The sequence below is a fragment of the Eriocheir sinensis genome, chromosome 28 (genome assembly GCF_024679095.1).
Source record: "Eriocheir sinensis breed Jianghai 21 chromosome 28, ASM2467909v1, whole genome shotgun sequence".
Lineage (NCBI taxonomy): Eukaryota > Metazoa > Arthropoda > Malacostraca > Decapoda > Varunidae > Eriocheir > Eriocheir sinensis.
This window is the reverse complement of record NC_066536.1, coordinates 3725337-3739228: the sequence shown is the minus strand read 5'-3', so window position 1 is coordinate 3739228 and position 13892 is coordinate 3725337. Positions and strand designations below refer to the sequence as shown.

The following is a 13892-nucleotide window of genomic DNA, read 5'->3' as shown; positions in this document are numbered from 1 at the left end:
GTCCTATCATACATTATTTACTGTTAATGCGTTATTTGAAGAGTATCTTACTAATATTTTGTGCTTAATATTTTTTTGTTTATGGAAATTAGGAACAAAATGAGCTCGTATCCGCCAGGTGCCGCGGGTCGCCCTTCACTGCTGCCAGCCTGCTGCTTATTTTGGCCCTGCTGCCCGGCGCCTGTGAACGGTGAGCGGCACGGTGCCAGGCCTTGGAGGGGGCGTAGTGATGCGCCACCTCAGCCATCAGGGACTGGCAGAGGGACGAGGAGTTTAAGATTTGTTCTGGTGGAAGGTGACAGCTGGACGCAGGGAGGTCTTGGATGTCAACACAGTAACCTTTCCGCATTTGTTTGTTTTTAATCAGTGCTCTTTGACCCTCACTCTAAACCTAGCGCGTCCAGCAGTAGTGATATCAAGTACTTAGAATATGATCAAATACTTCCATGTTTGTGTCCACCACCTTTAGCTCAGACTAGCCAAGCCCGTCTTGCGCGACGTTGATTACATTGTGTAGTATTTTGTCTCTGAATGCAAGACCACTGAGTAGACCAATGCAACGAAATTTATTGATACAAGGGGTCGAAGGGGTCAAAGCCCCTTGTTAGGTTCATGTATATTTGCCTGTATTTTAGCGACCCTATGGGGATTTGAGGCAGGCGAAGTCCTCCCAATAAGACCGTGAACACTCCTATTGGATTAGGGGAGCAGTGGCTGAGTGGTCAGCATGTGGGTGCAGCATCCAGGAGGATCCGGGTTCTCATCCCGCCTGTTACTATTCGCTGACAATTTTCAGTCCTCATCGAGTGGACACGACTACCCACATGCTGTCCTGAAGACCACCTATCAACCTGGACTCTAGATTCTCTCTAAAAAGAGGATCCAAGATGTGTTCTGGGTAACAGCATGAGCCAAGCAAGTTGGTGCTGCTATAAATATTTGCCCGTGCCACAATGGGCTGGGGCCAACCATCAGGCCCATCAAGAAAGCCTAAAGGGGCTATCACACTGGGCTATTTTTCCTCCAACCTCCGATTAATCGGCAGTACTGCCCACCTCCAGCACTGTTTCCGCCAACTGTTGGAGCAGATTTGCAGCCTGCAGCTTTCGGTAAGGAACCAATTTGCTGGAGGAAAATTCGAAGTTAACTGACATTCTATGTAAATTGTTGAGAAAACAATATAGTTTGCCATTGTGATTTTATTCCTTGCATAACTTGCAGTAGAATAAGGATTATGAATAAGAACTAAAGAAACCAAAACGAAACTTTATAATAGAACAACATAAGTTGTCAGTTGACTTCTTAACATAACCAACCCCAAACAGTTATCTCCTTGCTAACTACTGCTGCCTCCACACATGCCTCTTATTCTTGGCTTTAAGCTCATTGCAGTGAAGAAATGACAGTCCTTCGGTGACAATTCTTCTCGAATAGAAGCCCGTCATCCTGAAGAGGTCGGCCATTGTTGCCAGAACTGGAGATAAAACATAAACAAATGTGTGTGCTAGGAGGTGTCGGCAGTACTGGCTGAAATCGGAGGTTGGAGGAAAAATAGCCCAGTGTGATATCCCCTTAACAGGACCATAGGTAGACAGTAAAAAAAAGAACTTGGTGAATTGCATGTTTTGGCTGCCAAAGTATGCTATGGGCTTCTCCAATACCTGCAGCCACATACATGTTTCATGGCTATTTTCACACTTGTTTTGATCTCTCTATTCTTTTCTATTATTTTCCTCAGGATTGTCTCTTTCAGAGACAATCCTGCCACAGAAGCCACTATAAATAAAATTTGCCTGCACCACTAGGGCATCTGAGAGGTCCCTCAAGAGTGCCCACCAGCTTTATAGTCATCATCATCATCATTTCATCGACGCCTGCTCCTAGGAGCTCCCACCAGGGGATGGCCACGGCAGAAGAGCTTCCAACTTTCTCTATCCAGACACTCCCTCCTTGCCTGCTCAGAGTTTCTCAAAGATCTTTTCCCCCTCTCCCTAACGTACTCTTGCAAATTAGCTTGCAGGTGAACCATTACTAGATACAGCCACAAATCTCAGAGTCATAGCAGTCATTCATAGGAGACAGGGGATAGGTGAGGTTACAATGCCCTCCATATTTCTTTGTTTACAAACACATACCTTGCAGTGTGGAGCACATACCACCTCCCTGGCTGGTAACCTCACACTGCCATATTTCTGCCCTCCAGAGTGTGTGGTGCGTGTGTTACCAGCCTACCAAAAATACCTGTTGTCTTAGTCATTTCACTTCTGTGGAAAACCACCTGTAATATCGATATTGCAACATATATTTGTGCTCTCATGTCACAGAGATTACAAGTGCAGTGCTGTGCTAACAAGTGAGTGAATTAATAGTGTAGTGGCCTATTTTGTAGCCATTGAGCCATTTAAGAGGGGGGGTAGTAAACATTCGTTGATTTTTAACTTTTGTGAAGGTCTCTGTCCTCTAATCCCCATGAATGTCAAGGGTATTCTGTAGGCTACATGATGTGCAAAATTTTAGATTGTATTGAAATGCATGTCAGTTATAATAGTTTGCATAAGAGTATTATTATTATTTTCAGAGGATGGTGGATGAGGCAACACGCAAGAGTCTTGGGTCCATTCCCCTCCTGCGAACTAAAGCTGGACCCAGAGACAAAGAGTTGTGGGTCCCTCGCCTCAAGGAGGAATATCAAGCACTCATTAAGGTGAGTAATGATGAATTTTAAAGGCAGGGGCCTGACTGATAGGTGGTCAGAGTAAGGCTCTGAATTTTATTTATATATATATATATATATATATATATATATGTATATATATATATATATATATATATATATATATATATATATATATATGTATATATCAAATATTATTGCAAAAGTGTTACATAACAAGGTCATTATGTTATGACCATCTTTGTAACAGCTACTGTCAATCATTTTGCATTTGAGACATTTAAGATACTTGCCTCTATTACTTTTTCACAGTGAGCAGTGCCCACTACTTTTGTTTGCAATTTGCTGTGTGCTTAAATGTGTCATACTACTGCTAACAACTTAGATGCATGTTTCTTTCAATAAGAATCTGGCAATGAAAATTTCACAGAGGTGAGGTGCCTGAAAACTGGAGAAAAGCCATCATTATGGTGCTGTAGAAAAGGAATGGGAATATTGACAGCTGTAGGAGGATAAGCTTACTCAGTGTGCCAGGAAAGGGGTATGGGAGTGAAAATAACTGACAGAAATATGTGGGATGAGCAAGGCAGGTTTTAGGAATGGGAGGTGATATGCAGTCCAGATCCAATACACTGAAAAATTAAAATAATAATCATGGACCTGGAGAGGGTTATGATAGGGTTGATAGGAGGAGTTTTTGGGGTGTCCTGGGAATGTATGGTGTGGGAGAGGGTCTTCTTGAAGGGATGGGGTCCTTTTACAAAGATGCAACTGAATGAGAAGCTGAATGAGAGTTTTGGTTTTGGTGTAAGCATGAGACAAAGGTATGTGATGTCACCATGACTGTTATTTATGTGGAAGACAGTATAATAAATTAAAGCCAGAGTCAGTAGTTTTAAGTGCAGGGGCTGAAGTGTGATGTAACCTTGAATGATGAGAATTAAGGATAAAGGGAAAAAGTTGAATATTTATATTTAAAATGAACAAGGTCTGGCAAACTAGAGGATCATGCAACAAAAAATCAGTATGGGGAAATAAAATGACATTGTTAGATTTATATTTTCATAAGAGAGCAATAAAGATTGAGGTAAAGTACAAGGTTAATTTAGGGGCATTCGCTTTAGTCCAAAAGAGAGGATGAACAACTGGATGGACTGCACTGACTGCCTGGACCGGTATTCAAACCCAAGCCTGCGTAGGTATGGTCTCAGTGCTCATCTTTGTTCCATTGACCCTTGAGTCTAGTGGGTAAGATCTCGCTAACCTGGGACATAAGTCAAGTGCACCATCCAGATTACCACAGTTTATTTTCCCCAGGTGTTCCTAGGTACCCATTTATTGACCAGCCCAAAAGAGAGGATGAACAGCTGGATAGACTATGTCCCAACTGCCCAGGTCAGGATTCATACCCAGACCCATGTGGTGTAGTGGTGGTGCAGTAGTTAGCACACCTAACAAAGAATCTTCAGTCCTGGGTTCGAGTCTTGGCCCGGGGTAGTCGGTGCTTAGCCCAGCCAGCTGTTCATCTTCCCTTTCAAGTTGGTCGATGAATATGTGCCTCGAGAAGGTAACTGCCAGATGTTATACTGGCCCTGTTTTGGGGTAATAGGTTATTCCCTCCACAAACTCTAGGGCTAAATGTAACATGTGAGCACCAAGGCCACTTGCGCTGTAGTGCATGCTCCTAACTTCATCTTAAGAGTCCATTCCCTTTGCAGTTTCACCCATACTGAGCTGAATTGTGGAGTCTCCGCCAGTTCTTCTCCCCCGCGCAGTTGCTATCCATATACACGGGCCTTGTCTGCCCTCGTATGGAGTATGCATCTCATCTTCGTCTCATCAGCTCTCCTCCTCCTACTGATAGTCTTCTACCTCTTAAATTCCGTCGCGATGTTGCCTCTCTTTCTATCTTCTATCGATATTTCCACGCTGACTGCTCTTCTAAACTTGCTAACTGCATGCCTCCCCCCCTCCCGCAGCCCCGCTGCACTCGACTTTCTACTCATGCTCATCCCTATACTGTCCAAACCCCTTATGCAAGAGTTAACCAGCATCTTCACTCTTTCATCCCTCACGCTGGTAAACTCTGGAACAATCTTCCTTCATCTGTATTTCCTCCTGCCTACGACTTGAACTCTTTCAAGAGAAGGGTATCAGGACACCTCTCCTCCCGAAATTGACCCCTCTTTCGGCCACCTCTTAAGATTCTTTTTTAGGAGCAGTGAGTAGCGGGCTTTTTTTTTTTTTTTTTTTTTTTTTTGTGTGTGTGTGTGTGTGTGTGTGTGTGTGTGTGTGTGTGTGTGTGTGTGTGTGTGTGCCCTTGAGCTGCCTCCTTTGTTATAAAAAAAAAAGGGGGGGGGGGTACTGTGTAATGGTTTTGACATACGATAGGAATGAGTAAGAATGACTTTGTGAAGAGAGTGTATGAGACCAAGATTGAGGGAAATTTTACCAGACCCCTAGTAAAAGAATCAATAGAGTAGATGAGTATTAGAGAGAAAGAGTTGCCAGGTGAGAGACTGAATGTGTGGAGAGGGAGTTCTGGTACAGGGACAGCTGGAGGCTCTTCTTCCATGGACACCCCCTGGGAGAAGATTTCATGAGGGGTCAGGATGTTGGCAATAGAAGTAGATCCATAACACAGATTTATGTCCCACAGTTGAAATATGTGGTAGGTTGTGTTTTCTGTTCATATGAAAAACAAATGTTAACTATGCCAATGTTTTGTCTTTTCAGTATGTTCAGAATAATAAAGAAGCAGACAATGATTGGTTCCGACTGGAGAGCAACAAGGAAGGCACAAGATGGTTTGGCAAGTGTTGGTACATTCATGACTTGCTCAAGTATGAATTTGACGTCGAGTTTGACGTAAGTTTTTTTCTGTGCAATGTCAGCACAGTTTGTTATTTAAAAAAAAAATTATACCGTTTTGCAGGGAGGATTGTCAAAAGATGAATAATGTTGAGATGGTTGATTATTGCAACAACTATAATATTTTAAGATTTGATATTGATGTGTTGATGCAGTTTATTAAAAAAAAATAGTAAGCTTATGTATCTACGTACATGGGGAGATACTTTAATTGAAATTCATAAAAGTTAGCCATGATGCTGGCGATGAAAGGCAACAGATGGCAAAACAGCTGCATATACAGGCAAGATTGAACAAAATGTACTGATGGAGAGGCGATGAAAGACATTGCTGAGAGAGAGCGCCTAGTACAGAGGGAGCCATAACCATGCAACTTGATAGAGATATATTTATTGATTCAGTTATGATGTCTTACACACACATGTACTATTCCAAATCACAGTAATTCATAAGAGCACTGTAATGACTTTCTGTGTAGTTACTATGGCTTTTGACCCTGAATGATTTGCAGATTCCAGTAACCTACCCAGCCACTGCGCCCGAGATCACACTGCCGGAGCTGGATGGGAAGACAGCCAAGATGTACCGAGGGGGACGCATATGCCTTACAGATCACTTCAAGCCACTCTGGGCTCGAAATGTCCCAAAATTTGGGATCGCACATGCTATGGCGCTCGGGGTAATAACTTCACTCCTATTTTTGAAGAGTTTAGTGCTTGTATTAGATATTAATGTGCACTTGTACACTTATCCATGTTCTTGATAACCTGCAACAGTTACTCTCTTGGAAAAAACAGTATAATAAGAAATATATGTTTTCAAGAGTATAGATACTCTAATAATAATAATATGTGATGTAGTCTAAAGCAGACAGCCCATATAATCAGTGATAACTTTCATTAGTATTTTAATGCACTTGTGAAGTCAGTTCCCTAATATACCAGTAAAGGATTTTGAAATAGTCTCATATATAGATAAGGGGTTATTTAGGAGATAGCTGTTCAATGATATACCGGTATCACAAAATTGCCTAAATATGGCATTTCTAAGTATTAGGTAAAAAACTTTTTGAATAGAGTCCATTGGATATAAACCTTTAAGTCAGGGATTATTGAAACAGACTTGTTGTTCATATTAGAATGTAAACTCAAATAAGATATGTGGTCAGTCATTTGGGTGGCAATTACTTAGACCTTTATAACCAATCATAGGCAAAAAATAAAATATGAGAAAATGTTGCAGATATGATCAAAATACTTTTAGTAAGCTATCAAGCAATTGAAGGCATGCAAGGAGTCTACACAACCACTAAATTACACTCATTTCTAAATTCTTAAGAGAAATATTCATAGACATTTTTTTTATGGTGGTGTCTTGGATGTAAGTGGATTTGAAATTTTCAAGGTTTTCCAGTCACATGAAAGTGTGTGAAATGAAAGATATTTGATTGTGAAGGAAGTAGAGCACATTCCTGCAGTGGATCGTTTCATTTGTGTGCATTCATCTCTCCATCCGAGGGTATTTTTCGACAAATATCTGAAATATTAATTTATTCAGAGGAAAAATCCGTAGGTTTGTACAAAGATCCTGTCAATTATTGTACATATTATAATTATTATTATTGTTATTAGTAGCAGTTGTGGCTCAGCGATGGCTATTTGTATATAATCTTCTCAAAACTATTTCAACAGTTGGGTCCCTGGCTAGCTGTTGAAATTCCCGACATGATTCAACGAGGAGTCGTCACGTACACCGAAAAGAAGAGTTGATTCCACTTCCATGTAGTAACTAATGCATTACATGATTTCCAAGTAAGCTATTTCTCTTTAATTGATAACCTCACAGAATTTTGAAATGACAGGTACTCTGCATGTCTCCTGACAGCACTTTTCCACTTGTGTAACAATTGTTATTCAAAAATCAATCGGGAATACATTTTTTTTCAATATTCATTTAACTTGAAAGCACACCAGAGACCTGTAATTCATTGGTTTTGAGACATTGATTATGTCATTGTTTGGATCATAGCCACTGTAGGGGCCTGGTCAATATTTAGCATTCTCATTTGCAGTTCAGATATTAATCCACCTCAGTTTTAAAATTGTTGAAACTCTGTAAACCTTTTCTTCACAGTGAATTACACGGGGTAAGATGAATGGAGGTGAGAAAGGGTTCATCCTCCATTCCCCTTCTCTTCGTATGTGACTCGCATTAAGGGGATATTTATGACTATCTGTATATGTAGTCTTGCCTGTTTTAGTAGTTGATCTTTCCTCCATTGATAGTTAATTTTTTTGTTCATCCTCCTCTCACTCCATATGTTGGTCAGATTGGTTGTCTGTTTTTAAGCATCTGGATGAATACCCACTTGGTGAAGCTTAATATTTGGGTCATCAAAAAACAAGTTAGGCAAGGTTCACTTTATGTAGATACCTTCACAGAAGGCTACAAATACTGGAGGCACAGCCAAAAATGAACTCTTAACCTCACTAACAGTTTTAAAATTAGGCCTCAGACAACTCCTCACCCAGTTTGTGACTGCTACAAAAAGTCATACATTCCCTGATGAATAAGACTATTTGCAATTGCTATTGTAAAACTTTGAATTTTGTTAACAAGTAAAATATATTTTATTGACTTATAAATATATTTTTGTAATAAAATACCTATGCATGATTTAGGTAAAACACTATTGAATTTATAATATAAAGATATGTTGTTTATAATTTATACATTTTGTAACTATATACATACATTGTCCCTGTACTCTATCTTACACACTAATTTCTCCAGTTGATAGATGAGTGTTGTTACAGCAGTTTAAAAGTTGCTATAATCCTATGAATAGATATCTTCAAGTCTTTGAGCAATTTTTGTCATTCGTAAATTGTGACCAAAACAGCATGTACCTCATAATGATAATGCTTATGAGCCTTATCTATGAGAAGCTAAAAAGTTTAAAGCAATAACATTCATATTGTGATTTTCCATTCAAAAGTATATAGCATGTACTCAAATCAGTATATAATCAACATGTACATATATTTATACTACTACAAGAACTAATTACAGAGAACAATGTAACCATAAATTCACCTTTATTAGTATGTTTCATAAGAATTTTACAATTCTGCATTGTGAAATGTCCTCACAATAGTCTGTTAAGTTTAAATTATTTTGTCTCACAATCTGAAAACTATTAAAGTTTATTATGTTAATATGAGCAGTTTCTCTGCTATTAGATTAAGCCAAGAAATTTTGCAGTAAATTTTCAGTCCTTGGATGGACTCTGGCTGTTTCTCAAGAATATGGTGGTAGTAGTGACAACCCTTCCTTGGGAGAGGCGGCTGCTATTGTCCTTGTCCTCAGATCTTTGCCTTAAGACAGGGGGACTAACTTCCCTGCTAGAGCGGTCATTCTCTCCTACACTGAGGCAAGTGAACTTTGGTGTGTTTGATGCCTCCTGAGAGAGGGAGGGCTCTTTGCTGGGGAAGCTCTCTTCTACTGATGAACCTCTTCTGTAGAGATTATTACTGACTGTATCTGCTTCCGCTGTCTTTTTGAGGTTCATCTCAGTTTGATTATTCAAGACAGTAGAGTCTTCTGTAGGGTTGATAGGAAAAGTAGATGGTGTTGAATTCTCATTAGTAATTGAATTATTGGGGTTTTCATCCTTCATGCCAAGGAACTCTGTTTTGTTTTCTTTTTCTGGAGCAAATTCACTCTTTTCTTTCTTAGTTTTTGTTCGAAATTTTGATCCTTGAGAGATTTCAGATGGCTTGAGCCTTCCATGGCGGCCACGCTTCATGGTTGCCAGGATGCTCTTCATCTCTTGGACAGCATCAGCAGGCTTCTCCTTCTCTTCAACATCTGGTTTTCGGCTGATGCCTCCAATACTGTGCGATTTTGTAGATTTTAACTTGACTCCACCTTTCTTAATTTGATTGATGAGATCATCCATACCACCCTTCCCTGATGTATCTGAAAATATACATTGAAATTAGTTTTACATCCAATCATATTCTAGGAATAAGAAAATAAATTGGGTGGACTTTAGATAAGTCTAGTTTATGAAAATTTCATACACTGAGAGACTTCAGTTCAGTCTGTTCTGCTTGATCTGAATTTATAATAGTACAGTAAACCCTCTGGTATCCGGGTAATAGAGCCACAGGGGCACCCGGATATGGGACAAACCCAGATATGGTGTAGGTTAAGTCTACGGACCCGAAAACCTAACTTTCGCCTACCGCATTTAATATATTACCGGCACAAACGAGGCTACTTAAGATCACGCCCGTGAGCCCACGCCAGCGCATACATATATATATGAAACAAGTGCAGGGACGATATGTTATAGCTGCAAAAAAAGAAAATTATGTTACGGGTTTGGCTACATTTCAGACACGCCGCCGCCACCCCACCCCGCTCGCCCTGAGAATATATATCCTTATTATCTCACAAACGGAGTTACTTAAGCTCACGTCCGTACGCCCACATCACCCCTTTACACCTGCGCACACGTGGATATATGAAACGAGTGCAGGAAGGATGTATATTATTGCTGTAAACACGAAAAAACTTTACGGGTTACGTCATACTGCCCGCCTTGCCCCGCCACCCCAAGAATGTTTTACCTCGTTTTCTGTAATATTACATTATCTACGTTAACGCCAGTGTAGGCAAGCCTTTCGCCATCCACAGTGAATGCGTGGGCGTTGTGGCGTCTCTTGCAAACGATAATTGGTGACTTAACCTAAGAAAAATTGTCGGGGCATTGCAGGGCTGGTCAGCACCTGCCATGGCCCCAAGGACGCGGGTGTTCTGTTAGATTCACTTCTAACGGGGTAATTAACGCTTGTACACCCTGCTGACCTACACACACACACACACACACACACACACCACACGCACGCACACACACACACACACACACACACACACAGAGATATATATCGGCGCCATGGTAAGCGCCCCAAACACCACACTCAGGCAAAGCAATGCCTGGAGAAGGTAGGGCACACACGCAAAAGCAATTAACTGGGTCATAGTGAACGTTAACAATGGCATGCAGGGCACTTGTTGTGTTGTGGTGCGCAAGGTAAAGAGAATCTCTTTACCTTGGTGGTGCGGTATGCCGCCCGGGAAGAGCTTAGAGGCATTGTGCGGGCAATTTGAACAACTTTTGGCGGCGCGCGACAATTTTTTTTTTTTTGGAAAAAAATCACATTTTTTAAAACTCCCGGATACGGGCGAGGTCGGATACAGTGCACCCGGATAACTGAGGGTTTACTGTATTCCTGGAGGAATCCCCAGGTTTGACATCTTAGGTTGGGCGAGATGGCATGCTTCCCTGGCCTATGTCTTAATTGACTGATTTATGCCCCATCTAAAATATTGGAACAACACTGGCATTTTTCAATATTGCCAGTGTTGTGCTAAATTCTTAAATTGTTAAGTAAGCAAGTTCCCTTAGACTTGGTCATGAGGTTCCTCCCTCGACCTCGATCTTGATTTTACAGGTGACCCATTGATCATCAAGCCTTCATATTGGCAACTACTGTAATAGAAAAATAAGGAAAGAAAATGATACCTGGTATACAGTGTCAGTATATACACCTTGGCTACCTCATTATAAAGATTTGATGAACCAACTTCACAACCAAATCCAAGTCACTCTGATATCATTAAATACTAAAGGTTTTTACTTTGTTATATATTATTTGACCTAATGCAGTGCAAGAAAACTTACCTGTGGGTTCTTCCTTAACTCTTTTGTTCTTAGAAGCACCAAGTAAGGTGGCTAGTGTGGTGACAGGATTGTTGGCTGCTGCAGGAAGGGGAGGTGGGGGAGGAGGAGGGGGTGGGGGTGGGGGAGGGGGAGGTGGTGGTGGTGGTGGTGGTGGAGCACTCTTTCCAGGTGGGAGTGGAGGTGGAGGTGGAGGTGGAATTGGGCCATTTTGGGGTGTTGGAGGCATAGACTCAGGTGGAGGTGGAAAGCCAGTCATGCATGACCTGGTGACTGGTGGAGAATCTGGAGTCCCTGAAGAGCCTTGGAGAGACGAAAGGAGCTCTTGTTGGTCCTCAACTGCAACATCATTATTAGAAATATTGGTAAGTTTAATTTTAGCCATTGGATGAATACAATTGACACTGAAAATCAGTTTATGAACAGCAATCAAAATCTTGGTTAGACTGGGATGTGCTCACATTTTTTTTAGATAGAGGAAGTAATGAGAAGCATAAATTAGAATGTTGAAGGATAGTACATGTCAGTCACAATGTATTGAGATGATGCATTTCTAGTCATAATCAGAGATTATGTAAAACTAAGTGAACACAAAAGTCAGTGTCTGGAAGTGAGGTTGAATTTCTGGTAAAGAAGGAGAAATTCAATGGATTATTTATATATTGAAGTACAAATATGTATTTCTTATTTTTTTATAGTAGAGGAGACAGTGCAAGGGCATTAAAAAAAAATTTGGAAAAAAAGCCCACTACTTACTGCTCCTGAATAGAGTGGCCAAAAAGAGAAATCAATTTCGGGAGGAGAGGTGTCCTGATACCCTCCTCTTGATAGAGTTCAATTCGTAGGCAGGAGGAAATATAGATGAGGGAAGATCGTTACAGAGTTTACCAGCATGAGGGATGAAAGAGTGAAGATGCTGGTTAACTCTTGCATAAGGGGTTTGGACAGTATAGGGATGAGCTTGATCAGAAAGTCGTGTGAGGTGAGGCCGCAGGGGGGGGGGAGGCATGCAGTAGGCAAGTTTAGAAGAGCAGTCAGCATGAAAATATCGATAGAAGATAGAAAGAGAGTCAACATCACGATGAAATTTAAGAGGTAGAAGACTATCAGTAAGAGGAGGAGAGCTGATGAGACGAAGAGCCTTAGACTCCACTCTGTCCAGAAGAGCTGTGTGAGTGGAGCCCCCCCACACGTGAGATGCATACTCCATACGAGGGCGGACAAGGCCCCTGTATATGAATAGCTACTGTGCGGGGGAGAAGAACTGGCGGAGACAATACAGAACGCCCAACCTCGAGGAAGCTAGTTTAGTGAGAGAGGAGATGTGAAGTTTCCAGTTAAGATTTTGAGTTAAGGATAGACCGAGGATGTTTAGTGTTGAAAAGGGTGACAGCTGAGTGTTGTCAAAGAATAGTGGATAAGGGTTTGGAAGATTATGTCGAGTTGATTGGTGGAGAAATTGAGTTTTTGAGGCATTGACGGACAAGGTTCCTTCTACCCCAATTGTATGTAGGAAAAGAGCAAGGTACCACAAGACAGGAAGGCAGCTCAGGTTATGAAAGCCACACTCAGTAGAAGGGGATCTAGCAGAGGGCAACAAGAAATCCTCATAAAGCAGTTCATGTTTGGACTTGGTGCACTGGAGTGAAATACTGATGTGGCATCAACGAAAGAAAGTTCTGGGTAAGAAGAATGTTAAGGAATGTCTGTGGGGTACATAGGATTGATGGGTCAGGAATGGAGGTGTATGGGAATACCCAGGACACACAACATATGATGAAAGAAATATGAATAAAAATTACGTGGCCATATTTTAAAAATGAAGAGAAATAGGACAAAAAAAAATCATGTGAAAGGTGACAGACAATCTTAAGTATAATGGAATAGGGCATAGTATATTTAGGAAGACTTAAGAAATACAAAATAAAAATGGTGATGCAAGTGAGCTAACCATTAATAAGTTAGATGCATGATTAAGGAAGGAAAAGGCAGGCCAGAACAACTTATATACTTCACACCATATCTAAGTAGTCTTCTAAGGCAACACTAAAATAAAACTGTCACCGCATGAGGTAACAAGAGTTGATGCAGAGGGAGAATTTCGTAGTGCAAATGGATGACCCAAAGTTAATTCCATTTGAACTTGCAAGTTTTATCATACTTCAAACTTTTAATGATATTTGCAATATCAATATACAAATTACTTGAATGTTTGAGTCACTGACCTTCTTTTCTGAGTTTCTTCACCTCAGACTGTGCATCAGTGGTTTTGCCTTCTTGCTCCCTCACTTCCTCCTCCAGAAGTTGCACACGTTCCCTAAGCAGCTCAACTTCAGCAGCTTTTTCACCAGTCTCATAGGATAGTAATTCAGCCTGTTCCACAAAACATTACATACCACATGTTACAATCTCTCTCTCTCGTCTCTCTCTCGTCTCTCTCTCGTCTCTCTCTCGTCTCTCTCTCTCTCTCTCTCTCTCTCTCTCTCTCTCTCTCTCTCTCTCTCTCTCTCTCTCAATTGCCAAACCACCTGAGGGTGCTGCTCTCAATCACTTATAGTACTCCACAATTTGTTCCCTCTTCCTCACTAGACATGCCAG

At 41.0% G+C, this 13892-nt stretch overlaps 2 protein-coding genes across 7 annotated transcripts in view; one reads left to right on the top strand and one right to left on the bottom strand.

Moving 5' to 3' along the window:
• The first annotated feature begins 48 nt into the window (after nt 1–48).
• On the top strand, nt 49–8118 carry LOC127004378 (ubiquitin-fold modifier-conjugating enzyme 1). 4 transcript variants are annotated; one of them, XM_050872014.1, is made up of 6 exons: nt 49–190; nt 2579–2704; nt 5411–5542; nt 6057–6224; nt 7237–7356; nt 7679–8118. In XM_050872014.1, the coding sequence occupies exons 2-5, from the start codon at nt 2582–2584 to the stop codon at nt 7312–7314; spliced, it is 501 nt and encodes a 166-aa protein (XP_050727971.1). In that variant the 5' UTR covers nt 49–190; nt 2579–2581; the 3' UTR covers nt 7315–7356; nt 7679–8118. The 4 variants fall into 4 exon arrangements, with proteins under 4 accessions (XP_050727971.1, XP_050727972.1, XP_050727975.1 ...); XM_050872015.1 differs by lacking the exon at nt 7679–8118 and having other exon boundaries at nt 50–190; nt 7237–7360; XM_050872018.1 differs by lacking the exons at nt 49–190; nt 7679–8118 and adding an exon at nt 199–334 and having other exon boundaries at nt 7237–7360.
• LOC127004376 (shootin-1-like) overlaps nt 7676–13892 on the bottom strand; it is a 64103-nt gene continuing 57886 nt past the window's right edge. For all 3 annotated transcript variants that reach the window (XM_050872010.1, XM_050872012.1, XM_050872011.1), the window contains exons 9-11: nt 13520–13667; nt 11298–11633; nt 7676–9526 (exon numbers count right to left, since the gene is read on the bottom strand). In XM_050872010.1, the coding sequence (XP_050727967.1) occupies nt 8817–9526; nt 11298–11633; nt 13520–13667 (1194 nt within the window). In that variant the 3' untranslated portion in view covers nt 7676–8816. The remainder of the gene's footprint in view (nt 9527–11297; nt 11634–13519; nt 13668–13892) is intronic.